This window comes from Chlorocebus sabaeus, chromosome 24 (assembly GCF_047675955.1).
Source record: "Chlorocebus sabaeus isolate Y175 chromosome 24, mChlSab1.0.hap1, whole genome shotgun sequence".
Taxonomy (NCBI): Eukaryota; Metazoa; Chordata; class Mammalia; order Primates; family Cercopithecidae; genus Chlorocebus; species Chlorocebus sabaeus.
The window spans coordinates 6,921,044-6,941,020 of record NC_132927.1 but is presented as its reverse complement, the minus strand read 5'-3'; the positions used below and the strand labels follow the sequence as shown (position 1 = coordinate 6,941,020).

Here is a 19,977-nt window from a genome sequence, read left to right as displayed (position 1 = left end):
ACTGCTACCTTCCCTAGACTGGTAAAGTAAAAACCTTTTAAGATGGTTTCAGGCAAGTAAAATTAAAATTAAAGCTATTTCATTACTCTCTGATATTTATGTTGGCTAGGTACTTTCAAATATAAATACAAGCATCAAATGTTCAAGCTGTCTGAATATACTTCCTGAATACTATTTAGATTTTTTTTAAGAAAGATGGCTCAAAATTTTACCTTTTAAGTTTTGTTTTACCTTTTAAGGAGTGAGTCTAAACCAATTTCTCTAAAGAGTAAATGGGTGCAGATTTAAATGTGCTTTAAAGAAAGATTTTAAAATGCTTTATCCAAAGGAAAAAAACTATAGTTATATATTCCAAGTAATACCAACAACAGATATGAAGTACTTTGCAACCTAATGAGAATAAATAATTTAAAAATTCTAGGACAAAAGAACATTATAAATTGTTTTATAAAATTTTACTAAACTTGACAACTTTATATCAATTTCTCTATTTACACTGAATTCTGTGTTTAGCTTCCTGCGTTGTACTCTTAGATATATACAATGGAGGAAAATTTAGAAAAGATTATATGTAATAATAAACCATAAGGGTATTATTTTTATTATATTTGTGAAAATAATTGGAAGTTTGAATATTCATACCAATATTCCATGATAAATCTTTAATTAGTATAAAGTGAGATTTTCCTAAGGATACAATTAAATTTTACTTTATGTTTTATAGTTCTGCTGTATCTGAAGACAAGTCTGCCAAATAGGTCATTAAGTAACATAAGAAAACTTTCTTTCCAGCAAAGTTGTTCAAAAATTAAAGAGCCCAGAGACAAGTCTTTCTTATGTTTTTGTCTGGTTTTTACAACCAAATAACACACCAAAATCATCTACCACTCCTATACAATACAATATTCACATACTCCCATATATTAAAGGAAGCTTCAGGTACAGAGAATGGTTTTAAAAAATATATAATGTCTTTAAAATGGAAAGAGTACTTCAGGAAACAACTTTTGAGATCTGTCACCAGCTAATGCTCTAGCTAGCCTCCATTCTTTGCCTAAAGGCCTGAATTGACTTAATCATTAACAAAAATCAATTATATATTTAGAATAATTTACATTCCAGGTTAATCAAGTTTTACTGGTTAAGAAAACCAGATTTTAGCAGTTAACATACCAGCATATGGAAAACATCCAAACAAAACCATACAATATTCTTTGCTCAACAAATAGTGTGTTATCTTATGTGTCTTTACAGACATAAAAAGTCTGTGTGCTTCAGTAAAAGGGGTATAAACAAAATTTTATCAAATGAAAAACTCAATTGTTTTAAGAATTCCCAAGCATATTTTGTTCTTAGAAATTGTTGTTTAGAAATAAAATGGAAAACATTATTGTATTGCAACTAAATTTTTATTAGAAAGCTATTATAGATATAGATTTGAGAGACAGAGTCCTATACACAGGAATATCCTAAATTAAAGTTCTTCAAATTTGAAATATATGAACTAGAAACTATCTGAAAAAACATAGTGAGAAATCTATTTCCAAAAATCCTAAGTCATTTTATGACTTTAGTCATGTTTTATGATTTTAGTCACTGGAAAAGCTTAGGTAAAAACAATGTTAACTTTATTTCTGATGGTGTATTACAAAACAAAATAAAATATGCACAGAAACTCAAAGACAACTAAGAAATATAATATAGTTCTATAACCAAAATAAGGAAGTTTTTTTTCCTTTGAGTTCTCCTAGAATTAGCCACTTGTTGACCTATACTGACAACTGATCTATGGTGACTATTTTACCTTTCCCCTTGCAGCCCTTGGCTTCAGATGATGCTCTGATGTCGAAGCTGGCAGTGGGGATGGGACAAGAGTTGCTACTGTCTTGACTACCAGAGCCCTGGAGAATGAAAAAGCCCTATGTGAACCTCCTGTAAGAGGACGCTTATCTTGAAGGCAGTTATCAGCCAAGTAAAGAATTAGATGGCAAGTGTGGACACTGGAAACACTGGAGATGAGAGATGTATCAATGATAGAAGGGTGGAAAGTTGCCAGTGAAGTGAAGTTAGAAGGAGAGGAAATAAGATGGGCTGTCTCCAAAATTTAAAATTATAAACCAGACTGGGATCTACAGAGTGTATCTAACACCCTTATCTTACAGATGAGTTTACAAAATCATCTCATGTTCATGGCAATAAAATAAATAAAACGAGATTATGTGAACTCACTAAGACACATCTATCCCTCTATCACCCTGTTTCCATAATTATTAACTCGTGGCAAATCTTATTTCACCTATACTGTCACCTACTACCCATTCCCCTAGGTTGTTTTAAAGTAAGTCTCCAGTGTACAATCATTTTAGCCATAAATATTTCAGTACATATATTCAAAATATAAAAACTCTTAAAAACCCCATAACACTATTACCACTCCTAAAATAATTAAAGTAATTATTAATTTATAATTTATAATATTATATAATTAGTAGTGATTTATTCTCTTCTGTAGATTTATTGAGGTATGACTGACAAATTGTATATATTTTGGGTGTACAACATGATGTTTTGATATATGTATTTGTTATGAAATAATTACTACACAACTTGATATCCAGTCACTGTTGTATAAATTATCATCCATCTCCCGGGCTCAAGTGATCCTCCCACCTCAGCCTCCCAAGCATGTGCCACCATGCCCAGGTAATTTTTTTGTATTTTTTGTAGAGATGGACTTTTGCCATGTTACTCAGGATGGTCTTGAATGCCTGGGCTCAAGCAATCTGCCTGCCTTGGCCTCCCAAAGTGCTGGGATTACAAAGATGTGAGCCACCGTGCCTGACATATAAAATCATGTTTTATAGTTTTCTTATTCAAATCATAATCTTAAGGGCCAAACACTGCAAATGTGTACTTTAAATCTTTTTTTAATCTATGGATTTTCACTGCTTGTAATTTATGTGTTGTTCATTTTTAAAGGAGGGATTATTTTTGCAAATAGGCCAAATAAAGTAAAACAGAAGTCTAAAATTATGCAACTGTATGCTACATTATTCATCTTCACATTCTTGTACAATTATCCTCACACAAACAGATTCCAAATCTGTGAATAACATTCAACTGGGTGTATGTGATAGTTGATACTTGTGATGCACAAAACTTATGCTGCCCATAAAACAAGGTATAAAAAGCTCTTATAAGTGACTTAGAAAACTGGACGTAGCTAATCCTATTCTGTCTAATTTATTTACAGTTTAAACTGTTTATTCAAAGATCCAAAACAATATTTAGAGATTTAAGAGGCATAAGTTACTCATAAAATTCCAAGAGTGAAACAGAACTGATCTTCAGCAGTGTCTTCTTTGATACCTCTTAGCTCTCAGTTCCCAAACTGCCCAAGACCTCCCACCACAGTACCTCTAAATTTTACAATATAAGGGTAATAGAGCTTTAACATGGACTTCTCTGAGTTTACATCTTTCTAGAGACTCCTTACTCGAGGATAATTTGGTAATATTTATTAAGAACAATTAGAAATGTCTACACTCTTGATTCTAGATTTCAGTCTTAGCAATTTGTCATGTGGGCAGAAGTAACCAGAGATGACGATGTACCCAGAAAAAAACTAACATTTAAAGCTTAGATAAGCCTAAGTATTTGTCTTTCAGTACCATCTATTTTTTCTCTTTTTAAAGAGCAACAAAAAAAGACTATATTGAACTATATTGTATGACTATTATTTTTACTTGAAGATAATATAAAAAGAACCATTCCTACCCCCGTCAATACCTATTTCCTCTAATTCTGAACTTTTTTTTTTTTTTTTTTTAATAGCATAGCTCTTCTGGTAGTGGTGGCAAAAATATAGAGATGGGGTGACCACTGATCATTTCAAATTTTACTTTTGCAAGTGAGAAACTGCCTACGTCAAAGTGGTATGCTATTTGCAATATTAAAAAAAAAAACAGATATAAGATCACAAAGAATTGTTTTTATATTTTATGTACTCCAAATAAACTTTTGTGTTAGCACAATAAAATATTTAAGAATTGACCAATTTAGATGTCTTTTACAGGTATCATAGGGGATATATACCATGTGACTCTAAGGTAATAAGTTCAAAAACCACGATTATTCTAAAGCTTAAAGTCTGTAACTTCTAAATACTATGAGTTATATGTTATAAGAAATACTTTGTTTAGGGAAATCTTACTATTGGGATTTACTTCTAACAGTGACATGTGAAGAAAAATATGTAAGTCTCCTTAAAAATAAACTACATATGGTTATGTAATAGCCAGTCTATCCAGCAAAAGGCAGACATTACCATAGAAGTTGGAGGTCCCCCTTTGTCTCATAAAACAAAATCATTTTGTCCACAGTTGACGATAAATAAGAACGGGCCCAGGCTAAGCCATAAAGTATAGCATAGTTGTCTCTAATGTGCCCAAACTTCCTATTGTGCCTTTTCACATACAGTCTAAGAGGGTGAAGATAAGCTGATTCTGGGCAGTACTGTGAACGATTAAGAAAAAGTAGATTAAGTATTTGGTAGTAGCTCCTTACCAGGAGGTAGAATGAGAGGGACTGACAATAATTTCTAAAAGGGATAATGAGGCCAGACACAGTGGCTTGTACCTGTAATCCCAGCACTTGAGAGGCTGAGGTGTGAGGATCACTTGAGCCCCAGGAGTTCAAGACCTGCCTGGGCGACATAGCCAAACCCCATCTCTACAAAATATACAAAGGTTAGCCAGGTGTGGTGGTGCGTGCCTGTAGTCCCAGCTAGCACCACTGCACTCCAGCCTGAGCAAGAGAGCAAGACCTTGTCTCAGACAAAAAGAAAAAGAAAAACATAACTTATTAAACCACAAATAAAGATTATGTATGTAAAATACCACAAGTAAACATTATAAGAAAGAAACGTGTGGAGGAAAGAAAAGGTTTTGTTTTCTGAATACAGGTAAATAAACAATATTCAGATCTGAATAACTGATTCTTTTGATTTGGCCTTTAAAACCCTACTCATTGCAAACTGAGTTTCTGTGTAAAACATTATCTGTTTTGCCTTAAAATATTCCAGTAAAAGTAAATAAAAAACACAAATGGGATAGATGAAACAAGAATGGATACTGACTTAATTGAAGGATTCAGAATTTGATAATGCATATTTGAAAATTTCCAAAATTAAAAGTAAAAAACAAAATCTTTTGAAAAGACACCAAATGAATTAATGACTGAAGCAGAATATCTATATATTACAATAGAAAAATCACAAAAACAAAAAAGTCATTTAAAAGGGTCCTATATACAAAACGAAGGACTAAAAGAAAGAAAATGTGAAATCGAGGTACAATTTTATTATCCCCAAATATAAATTCTATTTAAAATATTTTGTTTAGTCCAATTTACATAGGACTTTAGATGTTAAGTTCATTAACTTATTAATATTCTGATTATACGTTAAAATAAACGATACTCATTATGTAGCAGTTCACTATTCTAAATAGGTTAGGTTCATTCTTTCAATTAACGTACTTTCAACAACCTGATGGTAAAGACAAATCAAAATGTAAGTGAAGTCCAAATCCAAATCCAAATTTTTTAAAAAGGTATAAAATTACAGAGCTCTGAGCTACACATGCAAAAATACCTCAGAGTCTTAAATACACTAATAAAGAACTCCTTGGAACAGAAAACCAAATACCGCATGGGAGCTCAACAATGAGAACACATGAACACAGGGAGAGGAACAACACACACCGGGGCCTGTCAAGGGTGGGGGAAGAGCAACAGGGAAGAGAGCTAATGGATGCTAGGCTTAATACCTAGGTGATGGGTTGATCTGTGCAGCAAACCACCATGCCACACGTTTACCTATGTAACACACCTGCACATCCTGCACATGTACCCCAGAACTTAAAAAGAACTCCTTGATTTTATGATTCCTATTTATTACCTGAATAAATCCAGAAGTTGCTTTGCCTGAGCAGTTAGCCTGTCAACATTTATGTTTAAAAGTTACCAGTATGTTTTCTAACAAGTATACTTACTTGCTGTTTCAAAACCAGGTTCTTCACTCCTTCCATCACAAACTGGGATCCTGTATTCATGACTCGTGATAAGAGACTAGGTGGGGGCAAAAGAGAAGGACCATTCTAAGTACAAAGTGCCTCTCCAATCGGTCACAGATAAAATATTTACCTGATTACACACCACATGCTAATGATGCTTGCTGTACCTACCACCTTTGTTTTCACTAAACAGAAGGGTTTTGAGAATTTCTGCTGCCATGGGTATCACTGCTGTAATTTTATTTAACAATAAAATAGTAATTAAAATACTCTGATTAGTCAATAATTAGTAAAAAAATATAAAAATAAAGAGCTGCCCTCAAAATATACATATTAATTTCCTAGTCTTAGCTATAGTTTTTTTGCAAGTTATAATTTGAAGAGAATTCCTTGCCTTCCTGATTGTCTAATGCTAAAAAAAGAAAAACAATTTAAAGCTAGTAACTTGGACAACTTGCTTTAGGAGTTCAAACCACAAGAACATATTGAAAATATATATGCCAGTAAGTACTATGAGTAAGTCAAACATTACTGTATTCTCTTATATCAGCAGGTGGATCCAATCCTACACTGTATATTGTCTCTCCTCCCTATACATAAAATCTATCATATAAAAATGTGAAACAGAACAGACTTACTGAATTTCACCTCAACTCTGAAGAATGTTGTCTACATTTTAAACAACAACAAAACACCAGTAAGTGGCTTGCCATACTGGGTTTATATCTGTGGTTCAAACGGTCTCTCACATGGAATTAAAAGATGTTTTGTGAGACAGAATAGTAATCCTGCATTAAAATCTCAGAAGGCTAGGGACAGCTTTCAGATCACCCAAGAGTTTCTTATAACATATTTATCAAAATCCCAACTGCAAAATCATAAGGAATCTAATAGGCTTTAATGTTCAATAAGATTTTTAAGGGATGAAACTGAAAAGTCTATTTTATTAAATACATGGAAGTAATTTTCCAAAAATCTTTTCCTTTTCCTCGTCTTGCCTTACTCCACTCTGAAATGAAGAGATGGACAGGATGGAAATCTTTTCATTAACAGAAGCAAGAGAAAGTAATCCTTGTTGGAATGAATGGCCCTGGGTGAGCTAACCTGAGCAGCACTGTCTGAAGGTGAGGCCAGCTGGATTCCTTTTGCCAAGTACTTACAAGGCTGAGTGCTTTTGTTTTTGGAAATTGTTTCATTAAAACCAGTTACTCAGTGTGGGGCTAGGATAAACCTGTTCTCCTCTGGCTTCCTGCTTTTGTTTTAGCTCTAAAAAGTAAGGTAGGAATTGGAAACTGTATGGTACCAAAAAGAGTAGTCAGAATTACCCTGTTCAGTTTCTCTGAAAATCACATATTCCACTGGGGTCTCTGGAGTAAGATGTCATACCTAGCCCTGAGGACTTCCTATCATTCAGCACTGCTTGAATCTATCCTGAAGCTAGGCCTAGCTGCAAGTCTATATTAGTTATCAACATTGATATTAAAATAGTTTTAACCTTCAAATGTTTTCTGAAAATGAAAAATATGTTATAATAACAAACAAGTATATGAATAAAAACCATTTAGAAGATAATATTTGTTGTAGGAAATTTGGAAAATAAAGAAAAGTACCCAAAAGAAAAAAACTATACCCCTTAGAATTACCCACCATTAACATTTAGGTGTATATCATTTCAGCTATGCAATTAAATGTATGTATGTGTATACTCATCCACACAGATACACACAGATGGATAAATGGACATATAGGGATGATACTGTAAAAAATGTCATCTAAGTTTCAGCTTATACCATGTAAAAGACATTAACTTACATTTTAAAGTGAGAATCTGAATGTGCCCAACACTAAAAAATGATGTTTGAGGTGATATACTAATTACCCTGATTGGATAATTACACATGGTATGTATTAGCACACTGTACCTCATAAATATGAACAATTATTACATGCCAATGAAAAATAATTTTAAAAAATAGAAAAGAAAAAGGAGAACTTCAGCCATCTAAATGTCACCAAAGGTATGGTGACATTTTCCGCATTCAAAGTGTCAGACATTGTGTTTTTAAGGCATGAAAGTCTAAGGTTTTGAGTACAAAGATGCAACAGAATTATTAAAAATACTTACCCCATTGGTTTAGTGGTAGTGCTGCCATAGCTGGCAGGAGCTGAGGCCATCTTGGTAAAAGCCCTATAAAAGAAGGAAGTTGTACTTAAAAGCTAATTATTAGAGCTAACTCTGGGTGTCATGGCATTAAAATATCTATTGACTAACTTCTATGATGCAGACATTTTCTGAAAAGAGAATTTTTAAACTAATATAACTGTACTACAATTAGTACTAAAATACTGAATTATTATTTTTTGAGACAAGATCTCACTCTGTCACCCAGGCTGGAATGCAGTGTTGCCATCATGGCCCAAATGCATTAGTTTTCCAAACTTCATATTTTTCTTCATTTCTATGTGATCATTTAAATAAAAAGAACTGATATAGAGACTTGATAGCTTAAAAGAACAATCATATAATAATTTAGTCTTTTTACTGTTTCCTACATTCTATGCTCCCTTGTTTCCAGGTACATGCCTTTGCTCATGCTGTCCTTTAGGAGTATACATTCACTACCTTATTCAATAGAAACTGTATATTTCCTTTTAAGACTAAGTTCAAAACCACTTTCTTTGTTAACACTTCTAACTCTACCACTCAATGATTTTTCCCTTTAGTTATATTCTACACCAGACTTTTATACTTAATTGCATATATCATTTTCAACTCTTTCTAAATGTCCAGAATCGCTGTAACTAAACAATACGATGAAGGATGGGCAGAAAGATGGCATTTAGATGTGCTTTAAAAATATTTTTATTCTGAGAGTATTTTCATTGTAGAGAATCCAGAAAATATAAAATGCTCCCAGAAGAATCCTACCACTCTGAGGTAACCCCTGTTAAGATGTTGGTGTAGTCTTCTAATCTTAGGACACATGCCTATTTAACATATATGATTTAAAAACCAAAATTAGCATCATATTGTATATACTGTTTTATAACACATTTTAGTAGCACACCATAAACATTTTATGCCAATCAATATTCTTTCATAATGATTCTTATTTTAAATGCTTTGTAACTGGGAAAAAAAGAGTACCTGAAGAAAATTTTATAAGGGAAAAAAATGTAAATCACTAAGATGTGGTAGTAGAAATGCTAAAAATATTCAGTTTCAATCTTGACAAAATCTGCCAACAACAGAGAAATCTCAAACAAAAATTTCAGTTCAGAAAGGAGGATGTCAATCAGCAGTGGATTAGAATTTCTGCATTAACAACAACAAAAATAGTTTTCCACTAGAAACAATATCTAAACAACAAAGAAGGGTTAAATAAATAACAGTACATTTATATGGTTTAATATTAGGCAAACAGTAAATACTTCCATGAACTGGCATGACGAAAGCTATTAAGAACTAGAATACAAAACTGTATCTCTAAAAATGATTTCCCAGTTTTAAAAAATATCTGGCTGGGTGCAGTGGTGCACACCTGTAGTCCTAGCTACTAAGGAGGCTGAAACGGAAGGATCATGAGCCCAGGAGTGTGAGGTTACAGTGAGCTATGATTGTATCACTGCACTCCAGCCTGGGTGGCAGAGCAATACCTCGTCTCTAGAAAAAAAATCTGTCATATGTATAAAGAATGAAAGAATATACCCTAATGTTTACTTGTACTGCAGACACGATGCCACAAGTAGAAAATTCCACATCTGACCTCGTGTCAGGTTGCAGTTCAAATGCACAACTTAAGAATATTGATAAAATTACCTTTAGGCTATGTATATGAGAAAATAATCGATTTTTTTTGTTTAGACTTGGGTCCCATCCCCAGATATCTCATTTTATATATATGCAAATATTCCAAAATCTGAAAAAATCCAAAATCCAAAACACTTCTGGTTGCAAGCATTTTGGATAAGGGGGACTCAACCTGTATTATAAAAATTGAGAAAGACAGTTTTCAGTTTTCCTTTTAAACAAAGGTTTGTTGTGTGTTTTTTTCTTATTACAAGAACACAGACAAAAGTAAGTTTCAAAAGTATAGATAATAAAAACACTCGTAATCTCACCACTCAAGAGATAACTACTGTTAACAATTTGGTATAATTCTCTTGCTATGCTTATTTTTTTTTATATAATTGTGATCAGAAAGCATATTTAATCCTTTCATCTTAAAAAATTATTTTAAAAACTATTTTGAAGGCAATACTTTTTGTAGAAAATTTGGAAAATAAAGAAAAGCACCCAAAAGGAAAAAAAATTCTACTACTTGGAATTATCTACTATTAACACTTAGTTGTATGCCATTTCAACTCTGTAATTACATGTTTGTATGTATATGCTTATATGAACACATACATATGGATGAAAAAATGGATAAACAGGGATCATACTGTAAAAAATGTCATTTAAGTTTTGGCTCAAATGTGACTACCTACTAGATGCTTTCCCTGATCTGCTAAGCAAATTTAGCTATCACCCCCAGCAGGCTAAAATCTTATCACTTAAGTTTTATTTCCTATGTCATTTAACACAGTTTAACACTATTCTGTTCATTTATTTGCTTATTTGTTAATTGTTTCCTCAACATAAATGTAAATTCACTGACAGTTGGGGCCTTGTTTTTCATGCTCGCTATTAGGAAATATTTATCAAACAAATCAATAAAGAGTGTTATAATTTTTTTTTTTTTGACTTTACAATGTAACATGAGCACTTCCCAATTCACTAAGTAAGCCTTCTGATTTTTAATGACTCGACTGTATTTATCTTACAGAAATGCCACAATTCACTTACTAATACTACTGCTAAACATTTAGATTGCTTTTAAAAATTTCATTATTACAATTGTATCTAAAATCTTAGCTTCAATTACTAGTGGTCAGAGTTATTTTTAAAGAACTCTTTATACTATCCAGAAAATTTTTGACAATTTATATTCCTAATAGCAGAGTATAAAATGCACACATGAATTTTCCTGTATCCTTGGCATGGTATTTTCTAAATGTTTGCATTATGTTAATTTGCCTTTCTTGGATTACTAGTCAAATTAAAATTTCCTCTTAATGCCCTGGAGACATTTGACTCCAGACATTTCAGTCTTTGACTTTCTCACCTTATCAGTAAAGAAACTATAAAGCTTGCCCAGGAAAGAAAGGCATCACTGTTTTACATAATTTTAAGCTGTAAACAGGGTGGGCCAGATGAGGAAATATTTATGCCACTGGATATATAAAACCACCAAGGCATTGTTCAGTTTTCTTATTAGCATTCCCATTTTCTTGGGAATGAAGCCTCAGTTTTACTCCTTTAAATGACAGGAATTAAAGAAGAAAAAAAAACTTACTTCCACTGTTTGATATATTGTAAAGGATTAAGGTTGCATCCTGCATCAGTTAAAGCTTTTTTATATTGCTCCAAATCAGCCTGAAATAAGAAAAGAACTATATGACAAAAAATTTTACTTTCATGAAAGATGTTATTTGATTAATTAAAAGTAAGACCAAAGGCATGAGTTTAAATTCTTGGCACCCAAGTAGAGTGGAGTCACGTCTTAAATGAGTACCCACATGAGCACCCAAGACAAGAAAATCGCATATAATGAAAATTACCTTTAAGAGGCTCCCAAATCACCTATAAAAGTACAGTATTTTAAAATTTTTCAGTAAGTCCAACAATGTTATTTCTTCCTTTACTGCTGGGATAGACTGCTTTTCTTTGGGAAACGCACTAAATGATTTGGTTTGACCAAGAATATTTCTAAACCAGAAACACAAGGGGAATGACACCAACTGAGGGGAGTGGCAGATTTGGGTTTCTCATCTCATTTTCATTCTAGGGGTCCAGATTCATTAACTGGACAACGGGTGTCCTGCACTTCAAAAAAAAATTTTTTTTTCAACTCTTCCTCACTCATTTCCTGATAAGTCTGGCTGAATTTGTGTAACTTAAAGGAGCCTATCTTAATGATCACTTACATTTATGAAAAGACAAAATCCTTACCAAAAGTAAATAAAAATAATGTGGTTAAATTAAGGGAATACTGAATTAAGTTTTAGAATCATATATTCTTAAGAAAAATATTGTAATTAAGCTATCAGAATCCCCTGAGATATATAGGTAAAACTCTGTTGATGAGAGAGATACTTTTTTTTTTGAGATAAGAGTTCTACTCTTACTGTCCAGGCTAGAGTGCAGTGGCGCAATCTTGGCTCACTGCAACCTCTGCCTTCCAGGTTCAAGGCATTCTCCTGCCTCAGCCTCCCGAGTAGCTGAGATTACAGGTATGCGCCACCACATCCAGCTAATTTTTGTATTTTTAGTAGAGATGGGGTTTCACCATGTTGGCCAGGCTGGTCTCAAACCCCTGACCTCAGGTAATCTTCCCACCTTGGCCTGAAAGAGATACTTATAAAAAGAAAACCACACTTTCTTAAAAAATTAGAAGTGAAGCTTTGTGTTCCCAAGGTAAAGTAGAATGGCTGAGAGCAAATAGCAGGTTTAGTTTTGCTATTTTAATATGCCGAAGATTTTTGACCAACAGAAACCCTATCAATTTACCAGATATTAAAAAAAAAATTGCTACCGGCAAAGGAATGGAGTTTAGAACAACCACATTCTAAATGTCATCTTGAGGTTCTTATGCTTCTTGCTCATCCAGTAAAACTATACAGTTAACATTAGAGTCAACAGTCTCTAACCCAGTAAGAAGTCTGATACCAAACTCACCACTTTCTTTTATAGAATAGACTATATTTTCTATATTGGACATTAGTTTTAAAACAATCTTAAAATAAGGTTAACCTTTCAAAAAGCACAGCAAATCTGATTAACTTAGTTTAGAATAGTTATTTTCCAAAAATAAGAATTTTGGCCACTTAAATTCAGTTCACATTCCAACAACTTAAAAGTAGATGTTTCACAGGTAGTTTCCCCTGGTAACAATAAAAGTTGCTATAAAATACAGCAGTACATAGAAGCAGCCTTAACAAATTGTTGTTCTTTTATTTGAGATGGAGTATTGCTCTGTTACCCAGGCTGGAGTGCAGTGGCGTGATCTCGGCTTACTGCAACCTCTGCCTCCCAGGTTCAAGCTATTCTCCTGCCTCAGCCTCCCCAGTAGCTGGGATTACAGATGCATGCCACCACACTTGGCTAATTTTTGTATTTTTAATAGAGACGGGATTTTGCCATGTTGCCCAGACTGGTCTCGAACTCCTGAGCTCAAAGTGATCTGCCTGCCTCGGCCTCCCAAAGTGTTGGGATTACAGGTGTGAGTCACCATGCCTGGCCATTTTTCTTTTAAAGGAATAAAGTAGATATTTAGCTGCAGTGACTTTTACTTCTATTTTTAAAATCTGAATTGTAGTAGTCTACAAATAAGCATTCCCCTTCCTCCCAATAACTGAATAAAGGACATACCTCAGAAGGTGCTTGCTGTGTGCTTATATAATAGATAAGAAACAACCTCATTTTATCTTCTGGAGTTCCTGCTGCATAGGGGAAAAGAGGTTAAAAAAAGATTTTCATAATTGTGGTTATTATGTATTATAGTCAACACAAGTATGTTACATTTCAAGGCATACATAAATGTGACAAAACAAAACATGGCTCTTGATTTAACTGAGCTAAGGTAACAGGTACTATAATCACAACCATGTAAAATACAGATACGGAAAAGATTAAATGAGGTGGGATGAGAGGGCTGTGATTATGACAGCATCTCTATTGTATTTTCCAAATTGTGTATAATGTTGAGATTTCCCTTTTAGATATAAACTCATAATGAAAGGAAAGGATATAAGCAGGGTAATCATACAATTCCAAAACAGATACTTTTGAGGTGGCAAAAGGGGTGCCACTAACAATTACATAAGGACAACTGGTATGAAAGTGGGACTATCCTGGGAAACCAGATGTATGGTCACCCTAGGAATTGGGTTATGAAACTTTGCTGGCTAAACAAAATCAACTAGCTGAGCCTAAAGCCATATTTCTCAAACTGGGGGCCCCTAAATACACGTGTTTCTGAAGGCTTTATTATTACTATAAGAATGGGAAAACCATATATTTTTATTAAAAAAATTGTTATATCACATAGAATATATCTGCCTCAAATTTTAAGACAAAACATAAGATTTCAAACAAATATCTTGCTTGCAGTGCTCTGAGTTACTACTCTTACTACCAAAAGTCCAAGACTGTCCAGAGAAACTCATTTATTGTCTGTTCTTCTATCACGTGCACTTTGGTGGAAATGTGATGAAGCACTGGTCTTGACAAATAACAATATTCAGTTTCACTTTAAAGTGTATCCTAAGATGCAAGAACTCAGAATTGTTGTATTTTATTATAGAATAAAAACTAGTTGATTTTTTTCAAAACATAATGACAGGACACTTATTTTTTATATGATTTGGAACACTAACACTCATTCTCTAATTATCTGTACTCCCTGAATATGACAAAGAATGGTAAAATAAAGATCAAGTTCTCTAAAGTTCTCATGTCTACAAATAAATATTGTATTTGGGGCATTTTGAAAATTAGATTATGAGACTCCAGGGACTGTTAAATCCTAGGACAATACTGATATTTTTGTTTTAGCAGGTAATTAGCCTGATTCAGTACAGGCTAATGTTCTTACCAGCCTTCCGTAGGTTATTCTTCCATCATCGATTCTATTTTCAAAACCTTTCACAGTGCTATTGAGATCTGTCCCACCAACCAGTGGTCAGTCCGGGGACTGGGAGGTAGTCTTCTAACTCTTCCCCTCTCAGTCTTTGAAATGCTGTTTAGGATCAACTTCATACATGTGCAGTTCAGGGGTGAACCCAGGAATTCATGAACAACTTTACGAGGTTACTTTCCTGAGCTCCTTCCTCTCCACAATCTCCCTGGTACTTTCCCATTTCCTTGGCCTTCCCTTTTTGGTGCCCCAGCTAGAAAGCTTTGGCTTTGGTCACCCTGCTTCACTGAGCACTTCCTGCCATAACTGCTGCAACTATGATTGACCAGCTAAAGGACAAAGGGCACAAGAGTAATGAGGCTTGTCCTACCCACTTGGGACCACAGATCCTAATATACAAGAGGAAGGTTCCCCTCCCTCAGTTTTCAGGGCCTGTGGGTCCCTGAGTTTGCTTTAAGTATCTTCAGCATCTAGCATAGCCTTTTCTAATAGCAGATACTTACTTCGCTTAAAGAAGGAACAGCTCCCACTCTTCTTCAAGGGGAAACATACTTTAAAACTGCTACAGTGTTAATAACTGCCTTAGAACATCTGCTAAGGTTTTAAAGACCAATCTGATGTTAAGGGCTGCTGATGGTAAGGGCTGCGGAGCATACTGATGGTTATAATGACATAACCACAGGGAAACCAAACTGAAATTGTTAGCATGTGTCCTTTACAACTATGATTATTCTAAAGCCTGTAGCTACAGCCTGGAACCTCTTGTCACACGTACCTCTCTCCTTTGCTACTTTAAAGTCAGAATTCCCTTACTGAGTAATCTGGTGTATTTTAGAGAAAAGTTTTAAGTACAGTTTGGAGAGCTTTTGTTCTCCCTGAAATTCTGAGAGTAAGATGCTGACCTGCTGTCCCATCACCCTCAAATGTCAAAGACATTCTCTAACACAGCCTCAGTAAAACAATTAGCAAAATGTGATATTAACACTGACACATTACATTGATGAGATATACCACATGATACATTCATTATCATTTAATCCTCAGATCCTATTTCAAGTTTTACCAATTATGTCTACAGTATATTTTATGGAAAAAGGATCAATTTCAGAATCACGTGCCACATACAGTTGTCATGCCTCTTTAGTCTTCTTCTGTATGAAACAGTTCCTCCATTTTTCCTTGACTTGCATGGCCTTGGTTACTTTTTAAGACTATAGGCTGGTTTCTTCCTAGAATATCACACAATTAAATTTTGTCTAATATTTCTTCATGATTAGATTTAGGTTATACCAAGGCAAGAATATCACAACAGTGATGCTGTGTTCTTTGCACTGAATCCTACTAGCCCTTTACCTCTCAGTCTTTCCTGAGCTCCTTCCTCTCCACAATCTGCTTAGTACTTTCCCACTATTTTATGTCTCTTTACTGACGATGTTCACTGTGGTTACCTAATAAGATATTTATCAGGCTTCTCCACTGCACAGTTACTTTTTCTCCCTTACGGCTAATAAGTATTTTGTGGGGAGGTATTCTGAAACTGCATAAATATCCTGTGAAATTTCAATTTATTCATTTATTATGTCCACATGGACTCTTGGCATCCTCTTTTATCAGTGGGTTATAATCTGTTATTATTTATTTTGATGCTCAAATTGTCATCTTCAAGTTGACTTCTGGGTTCTTTTGACAAGTTCTATTATTTTTGGAGTACCGTCCCTGCCTTCTGATACAACAAAAATGTTCCAGACTCATTTTGTACTTTTGCTCCCTGCCCCACTTCTGGAATCAGCCACCTCTCCAAGGAGTCCTAGTGGAAATTGTATTTATAAGCCAGCATCTTTACTAGTTGGGTATTGCAGGCCCTTTCAGTTAGCAGAGCTAGGGAATACATAAGTGTACACACCACCCCCGCTCCCACATACCATCTATATTTATTTCTGTATCTGAACAGATATATAGTGAAAACACTAAGTTCACACCAACACCTCTAATTTCAATCCAACACTACAGGGCTCATTCTAATTTTTTCCCTTTATATATTTATAAATTCCCTGACAATGGGAAATTGGGCTTTCTTTATATTATCCAATATATTTATCTAGCCAGTCCCCTGTATATAACAAATATCCCATCTCTGTTTCCATCCCCTTGCTGCATGGATGCCCTTCTTACTTCACTTGAGCTCTGATTTCCTGCAGTGGACCCATCCACATACCTAGACATACTTCTCAACTCACCTAGGCCCAAGCTAGTTTGTTCCTGCGTGGGGGTCACCCTCCTCAATCTGTTAGGGTTCTCACACACCTTACTAGACTACTCCCACATGTGGACACTCTGCTTTCCTTTACTGAACTTTGACATCTAATGCCAGATTACTAATCCTCCCTTTATCCCATGAGTGGATGCCCTTAGCCATCTTGCTCAGGTTCCAACATCTTATTCTGGACCAAAGTGGCACTAGACTGCTACTTTGCATGAATGCCTACCTTGCTCTATCCTACTTAGTATCTTTAGGGATAAATCGTTTGAGAAAGGGGAAAGGAAAAAGCAGGACTGATTGCTTTTCTGTCAACATGCTTTTTTGTTTCAACTTTACTTGAAAGTTACTGTAAATAACAAGGAATAGCTCAGAAATGATGGACTTCATATAACTTTTTGAATTTCACTGTAAAATGCATATACCTTTAAAATGCTATGTTCTCACCACAAATCTAGCTTTCTAAAAGTGTGAGCAATACTTATGGCTTCTCAGATGTTTGTATAAATAGAATCTTTAATCATAAAATAGTCTGGACTTTTAAATTATTTTCTAATTTGGATTACAGTCTAAATTTCATACCAAAACTACAACTCAAAAACCATCATTATGCAGCTTAAATAGCTTATATGCAAAATGGGTCCTAGGCTTTCCATTTGTTTTGGAAAAAGCGGAGATTTGTCAAAACTATTCTGAAATGATCTATAGGTCTCTAAAGTTTAGGGAATTTCAGAGGCTAAGACGTTACGTAGATCCCACAATCTTTATAATTAAAAGCCACAATTGGATTACATTAAAATGTTTTTGACTATTTTTGCCTGTGGTTTTTTTTTGAGACAAGGTCGTGCTCTGCCACCCAGGCTGGAGTACAGTTGTGCGATCACCGCTTACTGCAACATTGTACTCCTAGGCTCAAGGGATCCTCAGCCTCCCAAGTAGCTGGGACTACAGAGGCATGCCGTCCTCCCTGGCTAACTTTTTTCATTTTTTTGTGTGTATATGGGGTCTTGCTTTATTGCCTAGGCTGGTCTCAAACTTCTGGGCTCAAGCGATCCTCCTGCCTCAAGCTCCCAAAGTACTGGGATTACAGGCATGAGCCACTGTGCCTGGCCAGTCTTTACCATTTTTAAGTGCACAGTTCAGTGGTAAAAAAAAGTTTTATGTTTTTTTGTTCCCTTCATGCCTCCACCTCTCTCCCTTTCCTGGCCTCTGGTAACTCTATCATCATAAGATCTACTTTTTAAGCTTCCAAATGAGTGAGAACATGTGATATTTGTCTTTCTGTGCCTGGCTTATTTCACTTAACATATTGGCCTCCATAGATCATATTTTCTAAGTACAAATAGTTATATTTTAAGAAAATCTAACATACAAATATTTAAAGTGATTGGCCATAGAGTTTCTTTAAAAGTAAATTCCCTAAACATGTAAAACAGAATTTAGTTTTAGATTCATCTTTTCAGGAAACTGAGGGTAGACCAAAGTAATTAGGAAGCGAATCACTTAGAGACACCTGCTTTGAATGTTATACCTTCAAATCTTCCTGGAACCAGTAGAAATTAAGCTTTACATATGAATAGCCTTAAACAAATGAATATAAAAAGTGCTTAAATACTATCAAATAAAAGTTCAATGAAATGAAATGCAAATCATTTTTCCACTATAGGAACTAAGTTGTAAAATTTTCCCAGAAAATAGCTCATTTAATTACCTTGATATTAGCATTGATTGTCAGAAAAACAACAATTCTATTCAGTTTACTCAATTGAAAATGCTGGTTTCATCAGATATGAAACTTACATTAGCCTCAAATTTTTAGTACCTACCATCAGGGTCTGATATTATATCTAGAAGAGATTTATCCAGAGTAGTTTTGCTCATTATTTTTTCTTCATATTCAAAATATACATCCAATTTTCTTGCCTGTTTCAAAATAAATATGAGAATATATTAAGTCATTAAAATACATGCTGGTCTACTTACAAGTTTCTATTTTCTATGATCAATTTTAAGACATGTTCTTTGAGACAGGTCAAAAGTACAGTTCAGAAGTACCAGGCTGAAGTACAGTGGTGCAATCTCAACTTCCCAGGCTCATGTGATCCTCACACCTCAGTCTCCCGAGTAGCTGGGACCACAGGTATGTGCCACCACACCTGGCTAATTTTTCTGTATTTTTTATAGAGATGGGGTTTTGCCATGTTGTGCAGGCTGGTCTTGAACTCCTGAGCTCAAGCAATCTGCCTGTCTTAGCCTCCCTAAATGTTGGGATTATAGGTGTGAGCTACTGTGCCTGGCCTTCATTTCTTAACAGAATTTAAAGTGCCTTACTTTTGAATACTTTTGAACATACATTTAATATAGGAAAAAAATAGATTATTTTGTTTACCATATTTGATGGATAAATTCAGCAGTAATTCTGCATACCATACATATATTAGCAAAGATAAAAACACAATTCTTACTTATTGTATTGGTTACTGGCATACAAATCATATTGTACTCCATGCAAAATTCATGTCAGGTGGTCAACTTATGTTTACTACTTTAGTGTGCAAATCCACACACATTCACATTAACTGGATGGAAAGTTACCTTAACTAAATTATTGTCCTTTTTGTTTTTTTTTAAAAAACTAAAACTTTCCTTATTAGTTTTCCTGTTTAATATCTTGAAGTTTAAGATAATGGAAACTAGTAAAACTTGGCTGTGTGAGACCTTTCCTAATTGAAAATTTTGTTGATTAAAATTATCCAGATAAAGTTAACATATTAAGATCCTCAAAAGCAAATAAAAATGATCAAATATCTCTTAAGTTATGCTTCAGATAATTCAGATATTACTGAGGGTGTTAATAATCAAGTGGGAGTAGAAACCATTCATGAAATTATAAAAATCAATTTTT

The 19,977-nt window shown here is 34.3% G+C and overlaps 1 protein-coding gene across 2 annotated transcripts in view; it reads right to left on the bottom strand.

Moving 5' to 3' along the window:
- Positions 1-19,977, bottom strand: part of SCFD1 (sec1 family domain containing 1) — a 103,500-nt gene that overhangs the window by 19,325 nt on the left and 64,198 nt on the right. For both annotated transcript variants that reach the window (XM_073010872.1, XM_073010873.1), the window contains 5 exons: positions 18,899-18,995; positions 13,549-13,619; positions 11,474-11,553; positions 8,200-8,262; positions 6,054-6,129 (listed from right to left, as the gene is read on the bottom strand). In XM_073010872.1, the coding sequence (XP_072866973.1) occupies positions 6,054-6,129; positions 8,200-8,262; positions 11,474-11,553; positions 13,549-13,619; positions 18,899-18,995 (387 nt within the window). The remainder of the gene's footprint in view (positions 1-6,053; positions 6,130-8,199; positions 8,263-11,473; positions 11,554-13,548; positions 13,620-18,898; positions 18,996-19,977) is intronic.